This window comes from Salvelinus alpinus, chromosome 8, assembly GCF_045679555.1.
Source record: "Salvelinus alpinus chromosome 8, SLU_Salpinus.1, whole genome shotgun sequence".
Taxonomy (NCBI): Eukaryota; Metazoa; Chordata; class Actinopteri; order Salmoniformes; family Salmonidae; genus Salvelinus; species Salvelinus alpinus.
In genome coordinates, this window is record NC_092093.1 from 44,518,410 (window position 1) to 44,541,135 (window position 22,726).

General features: G+C 41.4%; 1 protein-coding gene across 1 annotated transcript in view; it reads left to right on the forward strand.

The window, feature by feature from the left end:
• The window catches only part of LOC139583194 (serine/threonine-protein phosphatase 2A 56 kDa regulatory subunit alpha isoform-like), a 172,661-nt gene that overhangs the window by 125,563 nt on the left and 24,372 nt on the right, over positions 1–22,726 (forward strand). Inside the window, exons 3-4 of the mRNA XM_071414025.1 lie at positions 16,701–16,802; positions 16,924–17,016. Coding sequence (XP_071270126.1) covers positions 16,701–16,802; positions 16,924–17,016 — 195 coding nt within the window. The remainder of the gene's footprint in view (positions 1–16,700; positions 16,803–16,923; positions 17,017–22,726) is intronic.

A 22,726-nucleotide genomic window follows, 5' to 3' on the forward strand; every position in this document is an offset into this window, starting at 1 on the left:
GACGTGACAGAGTCTGGAGACGCCGTGGAGAACGTTCTGCTGCCTGCAACATCCTCCAGCATGACCGGTTTGGCGATGGGTCAGTCATGGTGTGGGGTGGCATTTCTTTGTGGGGCCGCACAGCCCTCCATGTGCTCGCCAGAGGTAGCCTGACTGCCATTAGGTACCGAGATGAGATCCTCAGACCCCTTGTGAGACCATATGCTGACACATGCACATTTGTGGCCTGCTGGAGGTCATTTTGCAGGGCTCTGGCAGTGCACCTCCTTGCACAAAGGCGGAGGTTGCGGTCCTGCTGCTGGGTTGTTGCCCTCCTACGGCCTCCTCCACGTCTCCTGATGTACTAGCCTGTCTCCTGGTAGCGCCTCCATGCTCTGGACACTACGCTGACAGACACAGCAAACCTTTTTGCCACAGCTCGCATTGATGTGCTATCCTGGATGAACAGCACTACCTGAGCCACTTGTGTGGGTTGTAGACTCCGTCTCATGCTACCACTAGAGTGAGAGCACCGCCAGCATTCAAAAGTGACCAAAACATCAGCCAGGAAGCATAGGAACTGAGAAGTGGTCTGTGTTCACCACCTGCAGAATCACTCCTTTTTTGGGGGTGTCTTGCTAATTGCCTATAATTTCCACCTTTTGTCTATTCCATTTGCACAACAGCATGTGAAATGTATTGTCAATCAGTGTTGCTTCCTAAGTGGACAGTTTGATTTCACAGAAGTGTGATTGACTTGGAGTTACATTGTGTTGTTTAAGTGTTCCCTTTATTTTTTTGAGCAGTGTATATATATATATATATAAATTGGCCGATTTAATCGGTTTCGACATACGGGCGTAAATATATAAATTGCAATTATTCTCTAATGAGCTGCCGTTCATGTGCAAAGGATTAGCATTTTAATTAGTATAATTATAGACTGTGTGTAGTGAATCCATTTTGTCTTTCCAGCTCTTTCCCAGTCCCCATCCCTTTCCTTTTACGACCAAGCCGTCACATCAGCTAAACCCACTAGGGACTTTTCTATCATTGTTAGTAACCAATATCTACTGTTTATGTATTTCTATGATTATTTATTTCGTTAGCAAATAATGATTCATTATGGAAACTAGGGTTCGTGCAGATAACCCAAGAATTTTACGACGTTTGGAATGAAACTAATGATGTAACAATTCATTTATGGAAGACTAATTGATAAGATATGAAAATATCTTAAGAGTCGATTCGTGAAAGAGACTATAAACATTTTCCCGTGGTGCCCCGACTTCCTAGTTAATTAGTTTAATCACGTAATAATAACAGAATTGATTTGATAAATTGTCTTCGCATTTACTGAAAGTCAGACACGACACTATTGGGGGTATTGACATTCGTATTGCACTCTACAGCTTTACCTAAGGATTGGGGATCAATGAAATGGGGTATCAGTCTACTCAATACACAATATATTTTTTCCCAACGTCCTCCTCAGAGTTATCAGACGCAAACATCCATGCAGGATTGTTTTTCCTCGGTATAGTGTTCAATACACATATGTTGACAATAAATATGGCTCCATTCACTGTTGTCCCGCAATAAGAGTGACGACGCTAATGTTCTCTGGGTGTCACTGAGTAGACTGATACCCCATGTCATTGATCCACAATCCATAGGTAAGGCTGTACAGTGAAATAAGTATGTCCCCAATGCACTTCTAAAGTATAATATATCCAGTGTGATTTTAACAGATTGTTGTCAAATTAACAAATTGTCTTTTGTTGTTTTTATATAACATTCCAACCTTGTTTAGCAGGACCTATTCAATTATGGCATAATTCTACTATTTGTAATCACTGTCAATGACATACTTTTATTTTGAAGGCTAACCACGAAGTCCACTATTGTGGCTAATCCTTATTGTGGCTAGCTTCACATAGAGGGGTCCGACCACCATTTAACAACTGTCTTATATGGTGTCATCATTATTTTAGATGATGACACCGAGCTATATAGTTAGCTAGCTAACTATAGCTACTGAAAAAGATTGTTATTTTGCTGTGTTTTTGGGGAAGAACATTGTATGCATCCATGAGCTAGCTAGCTTTTTTTATGACCAGCACTGTAGGTGCGCGAGACAACTTTACCAGCATCATAGCAATGAATCGTTGTGACATATGAGTGATAGTGTAATCAATGTGTAATAACTACGTAAAAAATGTATCAACCCGTTAAATTGTGGCGTGCAGTCATATTCAGGTCCTGATTGGTCAACAAGCTTATTTGACATGTCAAATAGTGTTATTTGATGTGTCTTTTTTGACACGCAAAGACCCAAACGGCGTTCCATAGAAATCCTGGTTGAGAATGAAACGACTGAAGAAATGAACAACGAAACAAGCACAGAAAGTAAGTGAAAGAAATAGGTTTTGATTGTTTTACTGGTAATGGGGGCATACGTAAATGCCAACAAAATAACTTTTTGGTCAGTGAGGTGTGTGTGTGTAACCTTTATTTAACTAAGCAAGTCGGTTAAGAACAAATTCTCATTTACAATGACGGGCCAATCCCGGACGACGCTGGGCCAATTGTGCGCCGCCATATGGGACTCCCAATCATGACCAGATGTGATATAGCCTGAATTCGAACCAGGGACTGTAGTGACGCCTCTTGCACTGAGATGCAGTGCCTTAGACCGCTGTGTCCATGTGTGTGTGTTAACTATTTAACTGTACTAGAATGCTCAAAGGCAGCTAAAAAAAAATATATCGGTATTGGGTTTTTTTGACAAGGAAAATATTGGATATTGGTATCAGCCAAAAATGTAATATCGGTGCATCAGTACTTCCTAATATTGAACTGCACCCCTTTTTGCCTTCAGAACAGCCTCAATTCGTCAGGGCATGGACTCTACAAGGTGTCGAATGCTTCCCACAGTTTTCTCAAGTTGGCTTGGATGTCCTTTGGGTGGTGGACCATTCTTAATACACACGGGAAACTGTTTAGCCTAAAAGACGCAGCAGCATTGCGATTCTTGAAACGCTCAAACCTGTTCGCATGGCACCCCGTTTAAAAGAACTTAAATATTGTGCCTTGCCCATTCACCCTCTGAGTGGCACACATACACAATCCATGTCTCAATTGTCTCAAGGCTTGAAAATCCTAATTTAACTTGTCTCCTCTTCTTCATCTGCATCTGATTTTTAAGTGGATTTAGCAAGTTACATCAATAAGGGATCATAGTTTTCACCTGGATTCAGTCTGTCATGGAAAGAGTTATTCAGACCCCTTGACTTTTTCCACATTTTGTTACATTACAGCCTTATTCTAAAATGGATTAAATTGTTTTTTTCCTCATCAATCTACACTCAATATCCCATAATGACAAAGAAAAATCAGGTTTGTATGCAAGTGTATAAAAAAACTATCACATTTACATAAGTATTCAGACCCTTTTCAGACTCCACGCAGCGATTACAGCGTGGAGTCTTTGGTATGGCACATCTGTATTTGGGGAGTTTCTCCCATTTTTCTCAGCAGATCCGCCTTCACCATCCTTCACCATAGGGATGCCATTGGCCAGGTGATGAGCGGTGCCTGGTTTCCTACAGACGTAACACTTGGCATGCAGGCCAAAGGGTTCAATCTTGGTTTCATCAGACCAGAGAATCTTGTTTCTCATGGTCAGAGTCCTTTAGGTGCCTTTTGGCAAACTCCAAGCGGGCTGTCATGTTCCTTTTACTGAGGTGTGGCTTCTGTCTGCCCACTTTACCATGAAGGCCTGATTTGGTGGAGTGCTGCAGAGATGCTTGTTCTTCTGAAAGGTTCTCCCATCTCCACAGAGGAACTCTGGAGCTCTGTCAGTGACCATTAGGCTCTTGGTCACCTCTATGACCAAGGCCCTTCTCACCTGATTGTTCCGTTTGACCGGGTGGCCAGCTCTAAGAAGAGTCTTGGTGGTTCCAAACTTCATCCATTTAAGAATGATGGAGGCCACTGTGTTCTTGGACCTTCAACGCTGCAGAAATATTTTGGTACCCTTCCCCAAATCTGTGCCTCGACACAATCCTGTCTCGGAACTCTACGGACATTTCCTTTTACCTAATGGCTTGTTTTTTTTCTCCGACATGCACTATCAACTGTAGGAATTTAAATGGACAGGTGTGTGCCTTTCCAAATCATGTCCAATCAATTGAATTTACCACAGATGGACTCCAAGTTGTATAAACATCTCAAGGATGATCAATGTAAACAGGCTGCACCTGAGCTTATTTTCAAGTCTCATAGCAAAGGGTCTGAATACTTATGTAATTAAGGTCTTTCTGTAAATTTGCCAACATTTCTAGAAACTGTCATGGGATATTGCCTAACATTTCTAGACACTGTCATGGGATATTGTGTGTAGATTGTTGAAAAAAATGTATTAAATCGATTTTAGAATAAGTCGGTAACGTAACAAAATGTGGAAAATGTCAAGTTGTCTGAATACTTTCCCAATACACTGTAAATGCGGTAAATACAGAAATTGTTTGCTCACTGGTTAATTAATATCCAACTAGTCAGTGACAACTGTTTGGAGTTTGTGACCGCAACTGTGAGCTTATTACAGTATTATAGACACTGTCCTGGGATTTCTTATGATCTTCTATATAGCAGAACCACTTACCTTCTAACGACTCTTGTGTAGCCATAGACCAAAGCGTGACACGTGTGCGTTCGTGAGTCTCATCTCTTTACAGATAGCTTGTGTTTTCGGGGTGTGATTGCACACTTCGTACCAAACCTTTCGGACCTCTGTTCAGTCCGCACTGTGAACCCGAATGAATACATAAAAATAATACATACAAAAAATACACCTATAGGCTATGCCTACGCTGAAATTTAGGCCTATGCCTCGTAAATCTGAGTTGAAAAAAACATTTCAGGCTATTCTGTTAAAACAACTAGAGCCTTTGCACACATTGTAATCAAAATTCTAATCTTCAAACTGTCGTTTTGTGAGGCGCAGTCGGGAAGTAGTTCTGTACAATGGAGAGTGGTGGGGTTGATTAACCAGAATTGGAGGATCCTCCATCGTCGTTTAAATCTCCAGATTGGGAACGGCAATGGACAGAGTTGCGGATAAAATGTTAACAGTATGTCTCTACGCTCAACGAGAATAGCATATTCAGCTGCAAACACCTCAAATATGTTGACACATGTACGCCAACATCACCCCAGTATACCGGCGCAAGACGGAAACACAAAGAAACAATGTCTCCCCTCTGCATTCAAGCAGCCCTTGGCAGCTGATTCTGATTCTGAGCCCCAAAAAATACAAGTGCTACAGTAGGTAGGCCATGTTTGTATTTTTTACAGTCTTTGTGCGCATATCCGCGGCTATAAACCATTCTCAATGGTTGTGAATAGGGGGTTTCAGCACCTCGTAAAAGCCACGTTACGAACTTCTTATTTCAGCAAACAGGTAGTACCCTCCTACATACAGTTAATTTGGAAAATATTCAGACCCCTTGACTTTTTCACGTTACGTTACAGCCTTATTCTAAAATGAATTTTTAAAAATCCTCATCGATCTACACACATTAAACAATAATGACAATGCAAAAACTTTTTATTTTATTTTATTTTTTTACATTTTTGAAAGACACCTAAAGGACTCAGACCATGAGAAACAAGATTATCTGGTCTGATGAAACCAAGATTGAACTGCCAAGCGTCACGTCTGGAGGAAACCTGGCACCATCCCTACGGTGAGACGTGGTGGCAGCATCATGCTGTAGGGATGTTTTTCAGCGGCAGGGACTGGGAGACTTAGTCAGGATAGATGAACAGAGCAAAGTACAGAGAGATCCTTGATGAAAACCTGCTCCAGAGTGCTCAGGACCTAACACTGGGGTGAAGGTTCACCTTCCAACAGGACAATGACCCTAAGCACAAAGCGAAGACTTCGGGACAAGTCTCTGAATGTTCTTGAGTGGCCCAGCCAGAGCCCGGAGTTGAACCCAATCAAACATCTCTGAAGAGACCTGAACATAGCTGTGCAGCCGATTTCTCCCCATCCAACCTGACAGAGCTTGAGAAGATCTGCAGAGAAGAATGGGAGAAACTCTCCAAATACAGGTGTGCCAAGCTTGTAGCGTCATACCCAAGAAGACTCGAGGCTGTAATCGCTGCCAAAGGTGCTTCAACAAAGTACTGAGTAAAGGGTATGAATACTTATGTAAATTTGGTATTTCAGTTTTTTTATTTGTCATTATGTGGTACTGTGTGTAGATTATTTTTCTCATCAAACATTGAATCCAATTTAAATTAAGGCTGTAACGTAACAAAATGTGTCTGAATACTTTCCTAATGCACTTTAATCAAACCAAAGCCAAAGTTTTCAATTAATTGGCCAATGCACCCTGTGACAGTCCATTACATTACCCCAGAGTTGGAGATGTACCGTGCTACGGACACACCCCATTTTTATTTATTTACTTTATTTCACCTTTATTTAACCAGGTAGGCCAGTTGAGAACAAGTTCTCATTTACAACTGCGAACTGGCCAAGATAAAGCAAAGCAGTGCGACACAAACACAGTTACACATGGAGTAAACAAACGTACAGTCAATAACACAATAGAAAAAATATATGTACAGTGTGTGCAAATGTAGTAAGATTAGGGAGGTCAGGCAATAAATAGGCCATTATGGCAAAATAATTACAATTTAGCATTAACACTGGAGTGATAGATGTGCAGAAGATGATGTGCAAGTAGAGAAACTGGGGTGCAAAACAGCAAAAAAAAAATATTACAATATGGGGATGAGGTAGTTGGGTGGGCTATTTACAGATGGGCTGTGTACAGGTACAATGATCGGTAAGCTGCTCTGACAGCTGATGCTTAAAGTTAGTGAGGGAGATATGAGTCTCCAGCTTCAGTGATTTTTGCAATTTGTTAGAGTCATCGGCAGCAGAGAACTGGAAGGAAAGGCGGCCAAAGGGGGAGTTGGCTTTGGGGATGACCAGTGAAATATACCTGCTGGAGCGCGTGCTACGGGTGGGTGTTGCTATGGTGACCAGAGAGCTGAGATAAGGTGGGGCTTTACCTAGCAAAGACTTATACAGTTGAAGTCGGAAGTTTACATACACCTTAGCCATGTACATTTAAACTCAGTTTTCACAACTCCTGACATTTAATCCTAGTAAAAAAATCCCTGTCTTAGGTCAGTTAGGATCACCACTTTATTTTAATAATGTGAAATGTCAGAATAATAGTAGAGTGATTTATTTCCGCTTGTATTTATTTAATCACATTCCCAGTGGGTCAGACATTTACATACACTCAATTAGTATTTGGTACCATTGCCTTTAAATTGTTTAACTTGGGTCAAATGTTTTGGCTAGCCTTCCGCAAGCTTCCCACAATAAGTTGGGTGAATTTTGGCCCATTCCTGCTGACAGAGATGTTGTAACAGTCAGGTTTGTAGGCCTCCTTGCTCGCACGCATTTTATCAGTTCTTCTTACAGATTTTCTATAGGATTGAGGTCAGGGCTTTGTGATGGCCGCTCCAATACCTTGACTTTGTTGTCCTTAAGCCATTTTGCCATAACTTTGGAAATATGCTTGGGGTCAATGTCTATTTGGAAGACCCATTTGCGACCAAGCTTTAACTTCCTGACTGATGTCTTGAGATGTTGCTTCAATATATCCACATAATTTTCCTTCCTCACGAAGCACTCTATTTTGTGAAGTGCACAAGTCCCTCCTGCAGCAAAGCACCCCCACAACATGATGCTGCCACCCCCGTGCTTCACGGTTGGGATGGTGTTCTTCGGCTTGCAAGCCTCCCCTTTCTTCCTCCGAACATAACAATGGTCATTATGGCCAAGCAGTTCTATTTTTGTTTCATCAGACCAGAGGACATTTCTCCCGAAAGTACGATCTTTGCAAACCGTAGTCTGGCTTTTTTATGGCGGTTTTGGAGCAGTGGCTTCTTCCTTGCTGAGCGACCTTTCAGGTTATGTCAATATAGGACTTGTTTTACTGTGGATATAGATACTTTTGTACCCGTTTTCTCCAGCATCTTCACAAGGTCCTTTGCTGTTGTTCTGGGATTGATTTGCACTTTTCGCACCAAAGTACGTTCATCTCTAGGAGACCGCGTCTCCTTCCTGAGCGGTGTGATGGCTGTGTGGCCCCATGGTGTTTATACTTGCGTACTGTTTTTGTACAGATGAACGTGGTACCTCCAGGCATTTGGAAATTGCTCCCAAGGATAAACCAGACTTGTGGAGGTCCACAATTTTTTTCTGAGGTCTTGGCTGATTTCTTTAGATTTTTCCCATTTATGTCAAGCAGAGGCACTGAGTTTGAAGGTAGGCCTTGAAATACATCCACAGGTACACCTCCAATTGACTCAAATTATGTCAATTAGCCTATCAGAAGCTTCTAAAGCCATGACATCATTTTCTGGAATTTTCCAAGCTGTTTAAAGGCACAGTCAACTTAGTGTATATAAACTTCTGACCCACTGGAATTGTGATATAGTGAATTATAAGTGAAATAATCTCTCTGTAAACAGTTGTTGGAAAAATTACTTGTCATGCACAAAGTAGATGTCCTAACTGACTTGCCAAAACTATAGTTTGTTAACAAGAAATTTGTGGAGTGGTTAAAATGAGTTTTAATGACTCCAACCTAAGTGTATGTAAACTTCTGACTTCAACTGTAGATGACCTGGAGCCAGTGTGTTTGGCGACGAATATGAAACGAGGGCCAGCCAACGAGAGCATACAGGTCGCAGTGGTGGGTAGTATATGGGGCTATGGAGACAAAACGGATGGCACTGTAATTGACTTCATCCAATTTGCTGAGTAGAGTGTTGGAGTCATTTTGTAAATGACTTCGCCGAAGTCAAAGATCGGTAGGATAGTCAGTTTTAGGAGGGTATGTTTAGCAGCATAAGTGAAGGAGGCTTTGTTGCGAAATAGGAAGCCGATTCTAGATTGGAGATGCTTAATGTGAGTCTGGAAGTTGAGTTTACAGTCTAACCAGACCTAGGTATTTGTAATTTTCCACATATACTAAGTCAGAACCGTCCAGAGTAGTGATGCTAGACGGGCGGGTGGGTGCAGGCAGCGATCGGTTGAAGAGCATGCATTTAGTTTTACTTGCATTTAACCTCTCTTGGGTGCGTGAGACGTTAGCGTCCCACCTCTTTAACAGCCAGTGAAACTGCTGGGCGCCAAATTCAAATACAGAAATACTCATTATAAAAATTCAGAAAACAAAACATATTTTACATAGGTTTAAAGATGAACTTCTTGTGAATCCAACCACGGTGTCAGATTTAAAAATAAAAAAATAATAATAATAATAATAATAATGCTTTACGGCGAAAGCATACCGTACGATTATTTGGGAACATAGCCCACTAGACAAATCATTACAAACAGTAACCAGCCAAGTAGAACAGTTACACAAGTCAGAAATAGAGATAAAATTAATCCCTTACCTTTGATGATCTTCATATGGTTACACTCAGCAGACATTAATTTACTCAATAAATGTTCCTTATGTTCGATAAAGTCTCTTTATATCCAAAAACCTCAGTTTTGTTCGCGTTTTCTTCAGTAATCCACAGGCTCAAACGCAGTCAAAACAGGAAGACAAAAAAATCCAAATTGTATCCGTAAAGTTCATAGAAACATGTCAAACGATGTTTATATTCAATCCTCAGGTTGTTTTTAGCCTAAATAATCGATAATATTTCAACCGGACAATAACGTCGTCAATTTAAAAGGTAAACAAGAAACACACTCTCGGTCTCGCGCATGAAAAAGCTCTGTGACACTTTAGGGTCCACTCATTCAGACTGCTCTTACTTCTTCATTTTTTCAGAATACAAGCCTGAAACAATTTCTCAAGACTGTTGACATCTAGTGGAAGACATAGAAACTGCAATTTGAGTCCTAAGTCAATGGATACTGTAATGGCATTGAAACTTCCTGAATGGATTTTTCTCAGGTTTACGCCTGCAAAATCAGTTCTGTTATACTCACAGACACTATTTTAACAGTTTTGGAAACTTTAGAGTGTTTTCCATCCAAATGTACCAGTTATATGCATATCATATCTTCTGGACCCGAGAAGCAGGCAGTTTAATTTGGGCATGCATTTCATCCAAAATTCCAAATGCTGCCCCTACCCTAGAGAAGTTAAGAGCAGTTGGAGGCCACTGAAGGAGTGTTGTATGGCATTGAAGCTCGTCTGGAGGGTTATTAACACAGTGTCCAAAGAAGGGCCAGAAGTGTACAAGAATGGTGTATCTGAGAATCACCAGCAGCAAGAGCGACATCATTGATATATACAGAGAAAGGAGTCGGCCCAGAGACACTGCCAGAGGTCCGGACAACAGGCCCTCCGATTTTACACATTGAACTCTATCTGAGAGGTAGTTGGTGAACCAGGCAAGGCAGTCATTTGAGAAACCAAGGTTGTTGAGTCTGCCGATAAGAATGCAGTGATTGACAGAGTCGAAAGCATTGGCCAGGTCGATGAAGATGGCTGCACAGTACTGTCTTTTACGATGGCGGTTATGATATCGTTTAGTACCTTGAGCGTGGCTGAGGTGCACCCATGACCAGCTCGGAAACCAGATTGCATAGCGGAGAAGGTACGGTGGGATTCGAAATGGTCAGTGATCTGTTTAACTTGGCTTTCGAAGACTTTAGAAAGGCAGGGTAGGATAGATGTAGGTCTGTAACAGTTTGGGTCTGGAGTGTCTCCCTCTTTGAAGAGGAGGATGACTGCGGCGGATTTCCAATCTTTAGGGATCTCAGATGATACGAAAGAGGTTGAACAAGCTAGTAATAGGGGTTGCAACAATTGCGGTGGATAATTTTAGAAAGAGAGGGTCCAGATTGTCTAGCCCAGCTGATTTGTAGGGGTCCAGATTTTGCAGCTCATCAGCTATCTGGATTTGGGTGAAGGAGAAGTGGGGGAGGCTTGGGCAAGTTGTTGTGGGGGGTGCAGAGCTGTTGGCTGGGGTACGGGTAGCCAGGTTGAAAGCATCCCCAGCCGTAGAAAAATGCTTATAGAAATTCTCAATTATAGTAGATTTATCGGTGGTGACAGTGTTTCCTAGCCTCAGTGCAGTGGTCAACTGGGAAGAGGTGCTCTTATTCTCCATGAACTTTACAGTGTCCCACTTATGGGAGTCACTAGTGCGCATCTGACACCAAAGGAGGCTGTCTCATGGTGCGTTCGTAACCAAGGGGGGAAGTGGGAATTTACCATGCTACTGGGAAAAAATCCACTTGAACGGTGGTAATTACTAGAGCGAAAATCGTCTATCATCCTGAGCACCCACTTCTCCCACATGGTGAACTCTGACGTCAGCTACTAAGGAAATGGCCTCTAACAGTGTTTTTGGCAATTAAATGCAACAAAACATTATTTATAAAAAAACACTATATTCATGTGGTTTTTTAACTCTTTAATTTGTTTATAAGCGTGATAGCTGTACTTTGAGTTTGTTGATACAGCTTGTTGGCCTTTAGTCAATTGCAGTTTCTTAAATGAGTTCAAATCACATGAATGCATCCAACTGGTAAGTTACCACCTCCTGCTGTACTGAACCCAAACCGAACTGTGGTTTAGTGAACCGTTACACCCCTAGTATGTTAAGTGTGTAGCTCAAACCATTCGGACTCTACAGACGTTTTTGCAACAGATTCAACAAGATGTTGATGACAACGATGCTGCTTTCCACTTTGATTCTTAAAGACGTGCTCTGGAACTTTGGCGTCCATGTCGTTCATACATGCAGAATTACTGTTTTACCTTAACTAGCCACGAAATCCCTAGATTGACAGCAGCTGTTTTTTTGGAAGCTGTGATGAAGCGCCATTTTCCACAAATGTTCCCCCATGTGGGCCGGCCCTCTAGCAATTAGAATTCAACCAATGAGCTTTAGCCACTCGCCATTTGAGTGACCGGTAGCAAGATGCACCAATGACATGGTGTACATGTGATGTAGTACACAATTTTCAGCGACCGCTTTTGACTCGTGAGCGCTCCTTTTAGAACTAGTGGCTAAAAAGTATCCAAAAGTGTCGGAGAATTCCTCTAATATAAATCCACAAGCGTTCTATAATTATACTAAGCTCAGCAAAAAAAAGAAACGTCCTCTCACTGTCAACTGCGTTTATTTTCAGCAAACTTAACATGTGTAAATATTTGTATGAACATAGGATTCAACAAGTTCCACAGACATGTGACTAACAGAAATGTAATAATGTGTCCCTAAACAAACGGGGGGTCAAAATCAAAAAAGTACTGCAGTGCATCTCCTCCTCATGGACTGCACCAGATTTGCCAGTTCTTGCTGTGAGATGTTACCCCACTCTTCCACCAAGGCACCTGCAAGTTCCCAGACATTTCTGGGGGGAATGGCCCTAACCCTCACCATCCAAACCAACAGGTCCCAGACGTGGGATCCGGGCTCTTTGCTGGCCATGGCAGAACACTGACATTCCTGTCTTGCAGGAAATCACGCACAGAACGAGCAGTATGGCTGGTGGCATTGTCATGCTGGAAGGTCATGTCAGGATGAGCCTGCAGGAAGGGTACCACATGAGGGACGCTGTGTAACGCACAGCGTTGAGATTGCCTGCAATGACAACAAGCTCAGTCCGATGATGCTGTGACACACTGCCCGAGACCATGACAGACCCTCCACCTCCAAATCCCGCTCCAGAGTACAGGCCTTGGTGTAACGCTCATTCCTTCGACGATAAATGCGAATCCGACCATCACCCCTGGTGAGACAAAACTGCGACTCGTCAGTGAAGAGCACTTTTTGCCAGTCCTGTTTGGTCTAGCGACGGTGGGTTTGTGCCCATAGGCGACGTTGTTGCTGGTGATGTCTAGTGAGGACCTGCCTTACAACAGGCCTACAAGCCCTCAGTCCAGCCTCTCTCAGCCTATTGCGGACAGTCTGAGCATTGATGGAGGGATTGTGCGATCCTGGTGTAACTCAGGCAGTTGTTGTTGCCATCCTGTACCTGTCTCGCAGGTGTGATGTTTGGATGAACCAATCCTGTGCAGGTGTTGTTACACGTGGTCTGCCACTACGAGGACGATCAGCTGTCCGTCCTGTCTCCCTGTAGTGCTGTCTTAGGCGTCTCACAGTACGGACATTGCAATTTATTTCCCTGGCCACATCTGCAGTCCTCATGCCTCCTTGCAGCATGCCTAAGGCACGTTCACGCAGATGAGAAGGGGCCCTGGGCATCTTTCTTTTGGTGTTTTTCAGTCAGTAGAAAGGCCTCTTTAGTGTCTTAAGTTTTCACAACTGTGACCTTATTTGCCTACCGTCTGTAAGCTGTTAGTGTCTTAACGACCGTTCCACAGGTGCATGTTCATAAATTGTTTATGGTTCATTGAACAAGCATGGGAAACAGAGTTTAAACCCATTACAATGAAGATCTGTGAAGTTATTTGGATTATTACGAATTATCTTTTAAAGACAGGGTCCTGAAAAAGGGATGTTTAATTTTTTGCTGAGTTTATGCATCGTAATGTCTGTAAACAATGTCTTTTCTTAGGAAGTGTCTAAAATAAATGGTGTCAGCCGCTAATGCTAATCATTAGTTAGCTGGCTAAATCAATTGAGGCCAGAGAAAAAAGTGGTAAAAAAATAAGGAAAATTGCACTGCATCGCGTCAGCTAGGCAAGAATGAAGGCTACCCGACACTCACTTTTAAGTTGAACGCCATGTTTCTTCTCAAATCCGTAGGACATAAAACAATATAGAGATAAGCTAGATATCTATTTTGAGAAATTACATGTAGTATTTTCATATTTTAGCATACACTTTTCATAATGCGAAATTCCTGCAGTCAGCACATGACCACTCGCGCAGAGGCATTGCTCTGGCTACTAAGCAAAAACTATTTACACAAACATACAATTAAAATATGCAATTTTTTTATAGAAACTGATAATGGTGCATGTGACTTCAATGAACTGAATGATGAGGAGGGTGAAGAGGGTGATTTTAAATTTGATTGATCTAAATGATGAGGGTGATTGAATTTAGAACAATAGTGTAATGATAAAGAGTTGTGTGCAGGCGCTCTATTTTATTATGAAAGCCTGGAAATGGTAGCCTATATAATCTCCCCTCAGAGTCAAATCAGACACAGAACAACATACAACGTGTGTAGTTCACAATAGCAAGCCGAACCAAACTAATGGACACACTGACCGCATTGCAAATGCTTGCAGAATTTAGATGGGTTGGAGTCAGATGGAGGATCGGATATTGAGCTTGAAATCGATTCTTCTTTATCTGATTCCTACGTTAACTTCGAGCCTCCGCCTGTGATGCCTGAGCCTCGTCGCAGTAAAACCAGAACTGAGCCAACTGAGACCTGCTCTCCCGCTTCCCCAAACACCACAGCTCCCACTCTGGAAAAAGAAGACACAGTGTCAAGTCGGCAGGTGTACACGAAACAAGGCCCATGAAAACTGCAGTGCAACCAATTTGTTTGTGGGGCTTGTTCATACAAAACCCTGAACCTGTGCTGACTGTGGACCCAAAACCATAAAAAGAAGCCAAGATTGATTCATGCGTAAAGGCACAGGTATAAGGGCACAATACAGTGTCCAACACAATCAACAAATGACTTTTTTTGAATCTTGTCATTAATATGTGCCACTTTATGTTTACATACCCTACATTACTCATCTCATATGTATATACTGTACTCTATACCATCTACTGCATCTTGCCTATGCCGTTCTGTACCATCACTCATTCATATATCTTTATGTACATATTCTTTATCCCTTTACACTTGTGTGTATAAGGTAGTAGTTGTGGAATTGTTAGGTTAGATTACTTGTTGGTTATTACTGCATTGTCGGAACTAGAAGCACAAGCATTTCGCTACACTCGCATTAACATCTGCTAACCATGTGTATGTGACAAATAAAATTTGATTTGATTTTGATATCTCTTTATGCAATTAATCCTTTACAATAGTTTATTAACTATTTATCAAGGGTTGGTGCTTATGTTGGCGCACCTTGCAGGGTGACATGCAAAAGTGGACGCCGGCAACGTTCTCAGCAGGTACTTATATACTGAAAGGCCAGGCGGTTTATCTTTCAAGACGATTCGATGCGTATCTAGATACATGGGGTCCGATACGATACAGAAACTAGACGTTTTAGTTTGAAACGATTCAGTTTGATTAGAGGAACGAATCCATGTGATGATCTCATCACCATCGCCCACTAATTAATTTGTCATTTTTACAGATGAAAAGTGTGCTTGCTAGTAATTTATCAATATTAATTTTTTAAAATTTGCTATGGCATAGCCAATGAATATATAGCACAACTTTGGATTTCACCCGTCTCATAATCGAATGGTTTAGACCTGTGGTCACCAACCTTTTCTGAGCCAAGATCACTTTCTGAACCAAAAGGCAGGCCGAGATCTAACGCTCAGATTTTTTTTAAACATGATGTTTAAAACCTATAAAAAAATATATATATATATGTCCTGTAGCAATGAGGTTTGTGCAGTAGGCTATAGGCTCAATACATTATCACTGCATATAAGCTATTCTTGAATTGCCCTGCCAATGTTGTTATTTTCAGACCATTGTAAAATGATATATGATCACCCTGGTAATATAGAATTAGTTTTATTACTTGTGAGGCATAATTGAAATCATTTGCGTCTATTTTATTTTTTACTTTTTTTTTTACTGGACTGCATCTGATGCAGCCCAGCATCGCCAAACGCTACATTGACCATCAGATGCTTCTGATCAGTCTCGAGGGAGGGAGGGGAGGGAGGGATGAGTCATGTCACACTTCATGTTGTTACTCATATGACCACAGCGTGAAATACTCCTTGATATTAGAAACGCGCCGCTAATAACAACGCAAGTCTATCGATAGCGTGAGTGGCTAGGGAGACAGTGTTTTATGGCTTATAAAGTGTTGACAGTGCTGAATAAAAACCTCATAAAAACAGCAGCTCTTTGCTGTATTTGTTGACACTCTCTCTAGTCATGTTTTTTTTATTTTACACAGTAGACGACTATCAATTTCGCTGTGGGCTAGTGAAAGCTGCAGACACAGTAATCTGAGCTATTTGATTGGCCAGCCGTAGGCCTATAGGTACATTTGCTTTTCTCCCCGGGCCTGCATGATAGGTGGAGTTTGTACCTTCAGACTCATTATATGGTTCAAAATGAACACTTAAACTACCCAGCGTACAGGGCAGCTGAATCAAGTGCCTAGCCCAAACTGTGCAAAGAATTTTACAGAAATGTTTGGTGATAGACTAGGAAACCCTTGCGTATCGGTGAATCGTTACATCCCTATTGCTTGAATATACCACAACCCTCGGGCCTTATTGCTTAATTAGACTTTAGTTTGACTAACAGCTAGCCAAACTGCATTGGACATGAAATATCTTAGGAAAGACCATTCTGGTTCTTCTTTCATTATGTATTGTATGAGTGGAAACCTAATGGATAAACAGTGTAATACCTCAAACACCTGTATAATCTTTGAATTTCATGTAGCTCACCAAATCGAAGGTCTGTTTGCCATAGAGAGTGGGTGAAAGTTTGCCCTTTGGCCAAGGGCTTTCGTGTAATTTTTTTGCAGTTTTAGTGTATTCATTATATGTCCTGTTGTTCACAGATCTGCACCAACATTTTGCGGACTCTTCCGCCTAGTGACAACCCCGATTTTGACCCAGAGGAGGACGAGCCCACTCTAGAGGCCTCATGGCCACACATACAGGTAAAACCATGTCACTTTAATTTGACCTCTTCTTAACGTATGTGTTATACCTGGTAGTATGAGCTTTATGTACAATTCATGTACCTTTTTCATAGATTTGTATTTTATTGACTTTTTCCAGCTTGTCTATGAGTTCCTTCTACGATTCTTGGAGAACCCAGACTTTCAGCCCAGCATCGCCAAGCGCTACATTGATCAGAAGTTCGTGCTGCAGGTAAGCATCGCAATCTGATGTCACACTGACCCTTATCCTCTCAGATTTCATGCCGTCATCGTCAGTCACCCAAATGGCCACATGACATCACCATCAGTAGGGGTGTATTAGGAAGCAAATTTCCGAAAACATTCAACTTGACCAATAAGAAACGGTTGTTTTTGTTGCATAATGTGTTCCGTTGAAAAACGTTTTGCTGTGTTTGCTATGGTATATAGGGATGTTCCAAATAGACCATAAAAAAAAAAAAATGTAAACTGACTTTTTTTTATCGGTTTTCCGTTAAAGCGATAAGAAACATTCATAGAATTCAACGTGAATTCAGAGCGTTAAGCATTGCACTTGTACTGCAATTACTGTACCTCAATTTCACTTTGGAAAGTTTGCATTTCCTTCTCATTTAACTTCTCAAAGTATTACCATACAGGACTTCGCTGCTGTCCCTTGCCTTTCTCTGCCATTTTCCAACTGTTAACGTAGGGGTGGATAAATCGACTCCTAAGAATCGTCTCATAAGATTCCGTATTTTGGGAACAGAGGAGACTGATTTGTTGCCTTACTTCCGAGAAAACAAAATACTTGCATCTTTCATAGCAAGCTAGCTAGGGACTGAGAGAGAGGGGATGGGCACAGTAAAGGCATGTCGGCCACCAGGCAGACAGTCAGAACCGTGTACTAGGCCTGTCTTATCAGCAATCAAAAGCTGGAAATGGAAATGCTGGAATGCTGTATCTCGCAATTTCTTGGCTTGCTATGTCTCCCAACTTCAGTAAAGCAGGGCCTATTATCAATGAATATGCTAGGATATTGAGATAAGTTGAGCCTCGCGCTTCATCGCTCTTAGTTGTTTTGGAAATTGGCCCACTATGCTGTTTCTTTCTGCATCTACGCCCAATATATTTTTGGTTTGGGATTTTTCTTAACATTAAGGATCCCAATTTTGTTTAATAGTGTGCACTAACGAATACACCCCTGGTCTGTCAGTGTTGCTCAAAGCTATTATATTGATTCACCAAATATTGTAGAGACTCATTTCCTGTTGTTTACTGTGTTAGTTCTATGTGGAACTAAAGGGTACACACAGACCCAAAAAGACAGACCTGGCAGCATTACAAGCCTCAGACTGACTGCTAAACATCTACTCTTCAAAAGACAGTACAATATATCAAACGCAAACCGAATTTGGATAATCATTTGAGAAATTAATCTGTTTTGTAAGCGGTCATATTGATTTAGTTTAAACGAAAACGGCACCAATTTCCTTTCCTGTTTTTTGTTCGAGAGCCTCAAGTTCAGAGTATGAAAGACCAAAATGTTTTGATTATATCTCCTGGCAGTTATCAAAACCAGTTATTTTAACATGACATCTTCTGAACGTCAGTTGGAGTCATGTGGTGTCCCTTTAGAGGACGTCATCTTACAACAACTTGTACATTTCTTCAGTGTCAGTCTCAGCATTTAGCCTAGTTTGTCATGGGCATGTCTGCCATGATGACAGATAGTCCTCGTATGCTTTGGCTTGGTATTCTAGGATCTATACCGTCATATTAATTTGGCACCAAATGGTAGAAAACGGACAAACTGGGAGATACGACCTGAACTGTCAATAAGAAACGCAGGTGTTCGCATTTTGTAATTAAACATTTTGTTACGGTATGCCCTAATGAATACGACCCAGTCTCACCCTTGCAGGAGCAACCAACCGGGGCTGTGCCGTGCGTATTTATCGAGCCGTCCTGCTTTCCCCAGGGCAAGGGAGCGTACAGGGACTAATACTACGGCCTGGATTGTTGGCTGAGCTGCAGCATCCGAGGTGCTTAGGCTAAATTTCCATGATGCGAGTGGTGTCGTGGGGAGCTTTGAATAGCTCCCTGTTTATATTGCAGGAAGAGAAAAGGGGACTGTGGTCAGAGAGAGGCTGGGGAAGAGGAGCGGAGGGAGGGCAGAACAAGCCCAGTTTTTTTTTTTGTAGTGTCAGTGCTTTCCCCTGTCTCTCCGTAAGCTTGTTAGAGACAGATCTTGACATGGGAGAGGGACTGTACGATATGCTCACAGTGGAACTGATGGTTAGAATGTGTTTCATTTAATCTTGGTGAGCAGTAAGTATTTATTTTAGAAATGTTTGTCTGGGGAAAATGCATCCCTCTGCGAATGTTTAGCTCATTGATAGTCTTCAAAAGAGAGTGTGTGTGTGCGCGCGCACGTGTGTACTACAGGCTGTGAGTGCATGCAGAGGGGAAGAAAGTGCAGCCCTGTCATTACCGTAGTTACAGTTATGGAAAGTGTTGTCACGGAGGTGTTGTCACCACAGTACAGCTTCCTGTGAGTCTGCTGATGCTGGACAAAAAACTCTACCAAAACATCAACATGAAAGTCTTGAATGTGTCATATTTTCCCAAATATTCAATTGATTCATTTTGATTAAATTAAAGCATCAAATGGCTTGAAGTATTTCCAGGCGATGTACAATGCTTTCAAAAAGAATTCACACCCCTTTACTTTTTCCAAATTTTGTTGTTACAGCCTGTATTAAATTGATATGTTGGTCACTGGTCTACACACCATGCCCTATAATGTCAAGGTGGAATTATGTTTTTTGAAATTTGTACAAATTAATTTGAAAGGAAAAGCTGAAATGTCTTCTGCCAATAAGTATTCAATCCCTTATGGCAAGTAAATTAGTTCAGGAATAAAAATGTGCTTAACAAGACATAATAGGTTGCATGGACTGTGTGCAATAAGTGTTTAACATGCGCCGTTTATACCTCCCGTGTGCATGCCGGTGATTAGTGGTAGTAGTGGTGTGCAGATGTGGGCAGGCTTCTATTTAAATAAATCCATATTCACCATCAAAAATAAATCCATTATTAATTTGTTCCTAAGAAACATTTATTTTGTAGTAAAAATATAATGGATTATAACAGAATAAAATAAAAATTATTTTCCCCACACGACTTGTGGAACCGCTGTCATATAAAAAAGTTTTGAAACCCAAGCCCATGCTTTTTTTGATCCACGTTTCATCTCTTTCGTGTCCTCACTACCACTTTGTTAGGGAGCAGCTGTAGGGTCTTACATTGAGAGTATCTTAAAAAATAATACATTTCCCTTGGCAACATTTTTTAGCTACTATCTTTAAGCCTTTGTCTGGGGGGGAAAAATCTTTCCATAACTGTTATAGGGGTCTTACCGTCCTCCCTCGGCTAACCTTTGTGCACTCGAGGAGTTAACTAGTTTGTTGTCGTCTTTTACTCAATTAGAAGTTATTATCCTGGGTGAACTAAATTATGAGTGTGAAATGCAGGCTTTAGACAATCTATACTGAACAAAAATATAAACGCAACATGCATCAATTTCAAAGAGTTACAGCCAAATCCTCTAAAATGTTGGAGGCAGCTTATGGTAGAGAAATTAACATTCAATTCTCTGGCAACAGCTCTGGTGGACATTCCTGCACTCAACATGCCAATTACACTCTCCCTCAAAACTTGAGACATCTGTGGCATTGTGTTGTGTGACAAAACTGCGCATTTTAGTGGCCTTTTATTGTCCCCAGTACAAGGTGATCATGCTGTTTAATCATTTTCTTGATATGCCACACCTGTCAGGTGGATGGATTATCTTGGCAAAGGAGAAATGCTTTTTAAATGTAAAACAAAAATGTATGCACAAAATTTGAAAGAAATAAGCTTTTTGCGCATATGGACAATTTCTGGGATCTTTTATTTCAGCTCATGAAACATGCTTTTATATTTTGTTCAGTGTAAAAGGCATGTAATGATCTAAACCTAACCCAGCTAGAGACTAAGCCAACACGGCCCAGCCCTAAAGATCCTTCAAAGTCCACTCTGATTTGGTCTTATTTCAACAAATACACCAGAGAAATATGTTTCTACTGGTGTCTTCGCCCAAGACATTAGTGACCATTGCCCAGTTGTTTGTGTTACTAATGTGAGAATACAAAAATCTAAGCCTTGTGTCATCACAAAGAGAAACTTTAAAAACTTAATGTATTTTAGTGACCTTTGATTGTATTTCAGCTATCCCTGAACCGGATTTAGCTTTGAGCCTTTTTGCAGATGTCTTCAATAGTATTGTAGATATTCATGCTCCCTTAAAAAAAAATAAGGGTTGAAGGTAGATTAAATGCCTGGTTTTACTCTGGAATTTTCAGTCATTCATAAAAGAGATGATGCTTGGGTCAAGACCAGGAACACAGGCCCAGACTGGCAAGCTTTTAAGCAACTGAGGAATCATTGTGTAAGACGAATCAGAAAGGCTAAATCTGATATTATTTAACCGCTCATTCGGATTGGGATCGCGGCTAAATTCGGAGAAACTTTCAAGGCCCCTGTATGGTTCTACTTCCTCCTCTCTGCCACAACAAATTAATTCAGACACTGGCCTCATTACGGGGGAAAATGCCAGAATTGATGCATTTAATCTAGGCCTGACCCATTTAGTCGACTGGTCGATTGTTTGCTCAATAGGCTGTTGCTCGACGGAGATTTCTTTAGTCGAGCAGTAGCAAAAAAAAAACACTATCATTGTGTACAAGACACCTGTCTGATTTGCGCCTGTCTTAGTGGACTAATCCATTGTGGAGGCCGTGGGGATGGCACAGTGCATCACTCTAAGACATGTGCTACTGAAATGGTATATGGTTATTTACATAAGAACAGTGGTGCAAAACTAAATAATATATAATTTTATAACAAATGCACTTTCTACCCTGTTTGTTGTTCTTAAACATCAGTGCGCTGTTGAATTGGCACCTTTTCCTAGTTGCTATGTGCATAACATAGAACAATGTGGCGGGGGCAGCAGCTGAGTTAAGAGACGAGAAAACAGCCCTTACCTTAATTGTCTAAGAAAAGTGAGGAGAGAGGAAACGCCAACTTAATTTTGTCTATAATCAACAGCCTAACTGTTAAATGTGTCTAGCTTTATATATCATCCATAGACAGTGCATTCGGAAAGTATTCAGACCTCTTGACTTTTTACGTTATAGCCTTATTCTAAAATGGGTTAAATTGTTTTCCCCCGCTCAATCTACACACAATACCCCATAATGAAAAGGTAAAAGTTTTTTTTATACATTTTTGCAAATGTATTAAAAACTGAAATCACATTTACATAAGTATTCAGACCTTTTACTCAGTACTTTGTTGAAGCACCTTTGGCAGCGATTACAGCCAAGAGTATTCTTGGGTATGACGCTACAAGTTTGGCACACCTGTATTTGGGGAGTTTCTCCCATTCTCCTTTGCAGATCCTCTCAAGCTTTGTCAGGTTGGATCGGGAACATCGCTGTACAGCTATTTTCAGGTCTCTGCAGAGATGTTCAATCGGGTTCAAGTCCAGGCCACTCAAGGACATTCAGAGACTCGTCCCGAAGCCACTCCTGCGTTGTCTTGGCTGTGTGCTTAGGGTAATTGTCCTATTGGAAGGTGAACATTTGCCCCAGTCTGAGATCCTGAGTGCTCTGGAGCAGGTTTTCATCAAGGATCTCTCTGTACTTTGCTCTGTTCATCTTTCCCTCAGCCTGACTAGTATCCCAGTCCCTGCCGCTGAAAAACATCCCCACAGCATGATGCTGCCACCACCATGCTTCACCGTAGGGATGGGGCCTGCTTCCTTCAGACGTGATGCTTGGCATCCAAGCCAAAGAGTTCAATCTTGGTTTCATCAGACCAGAGAATCTTGTTTC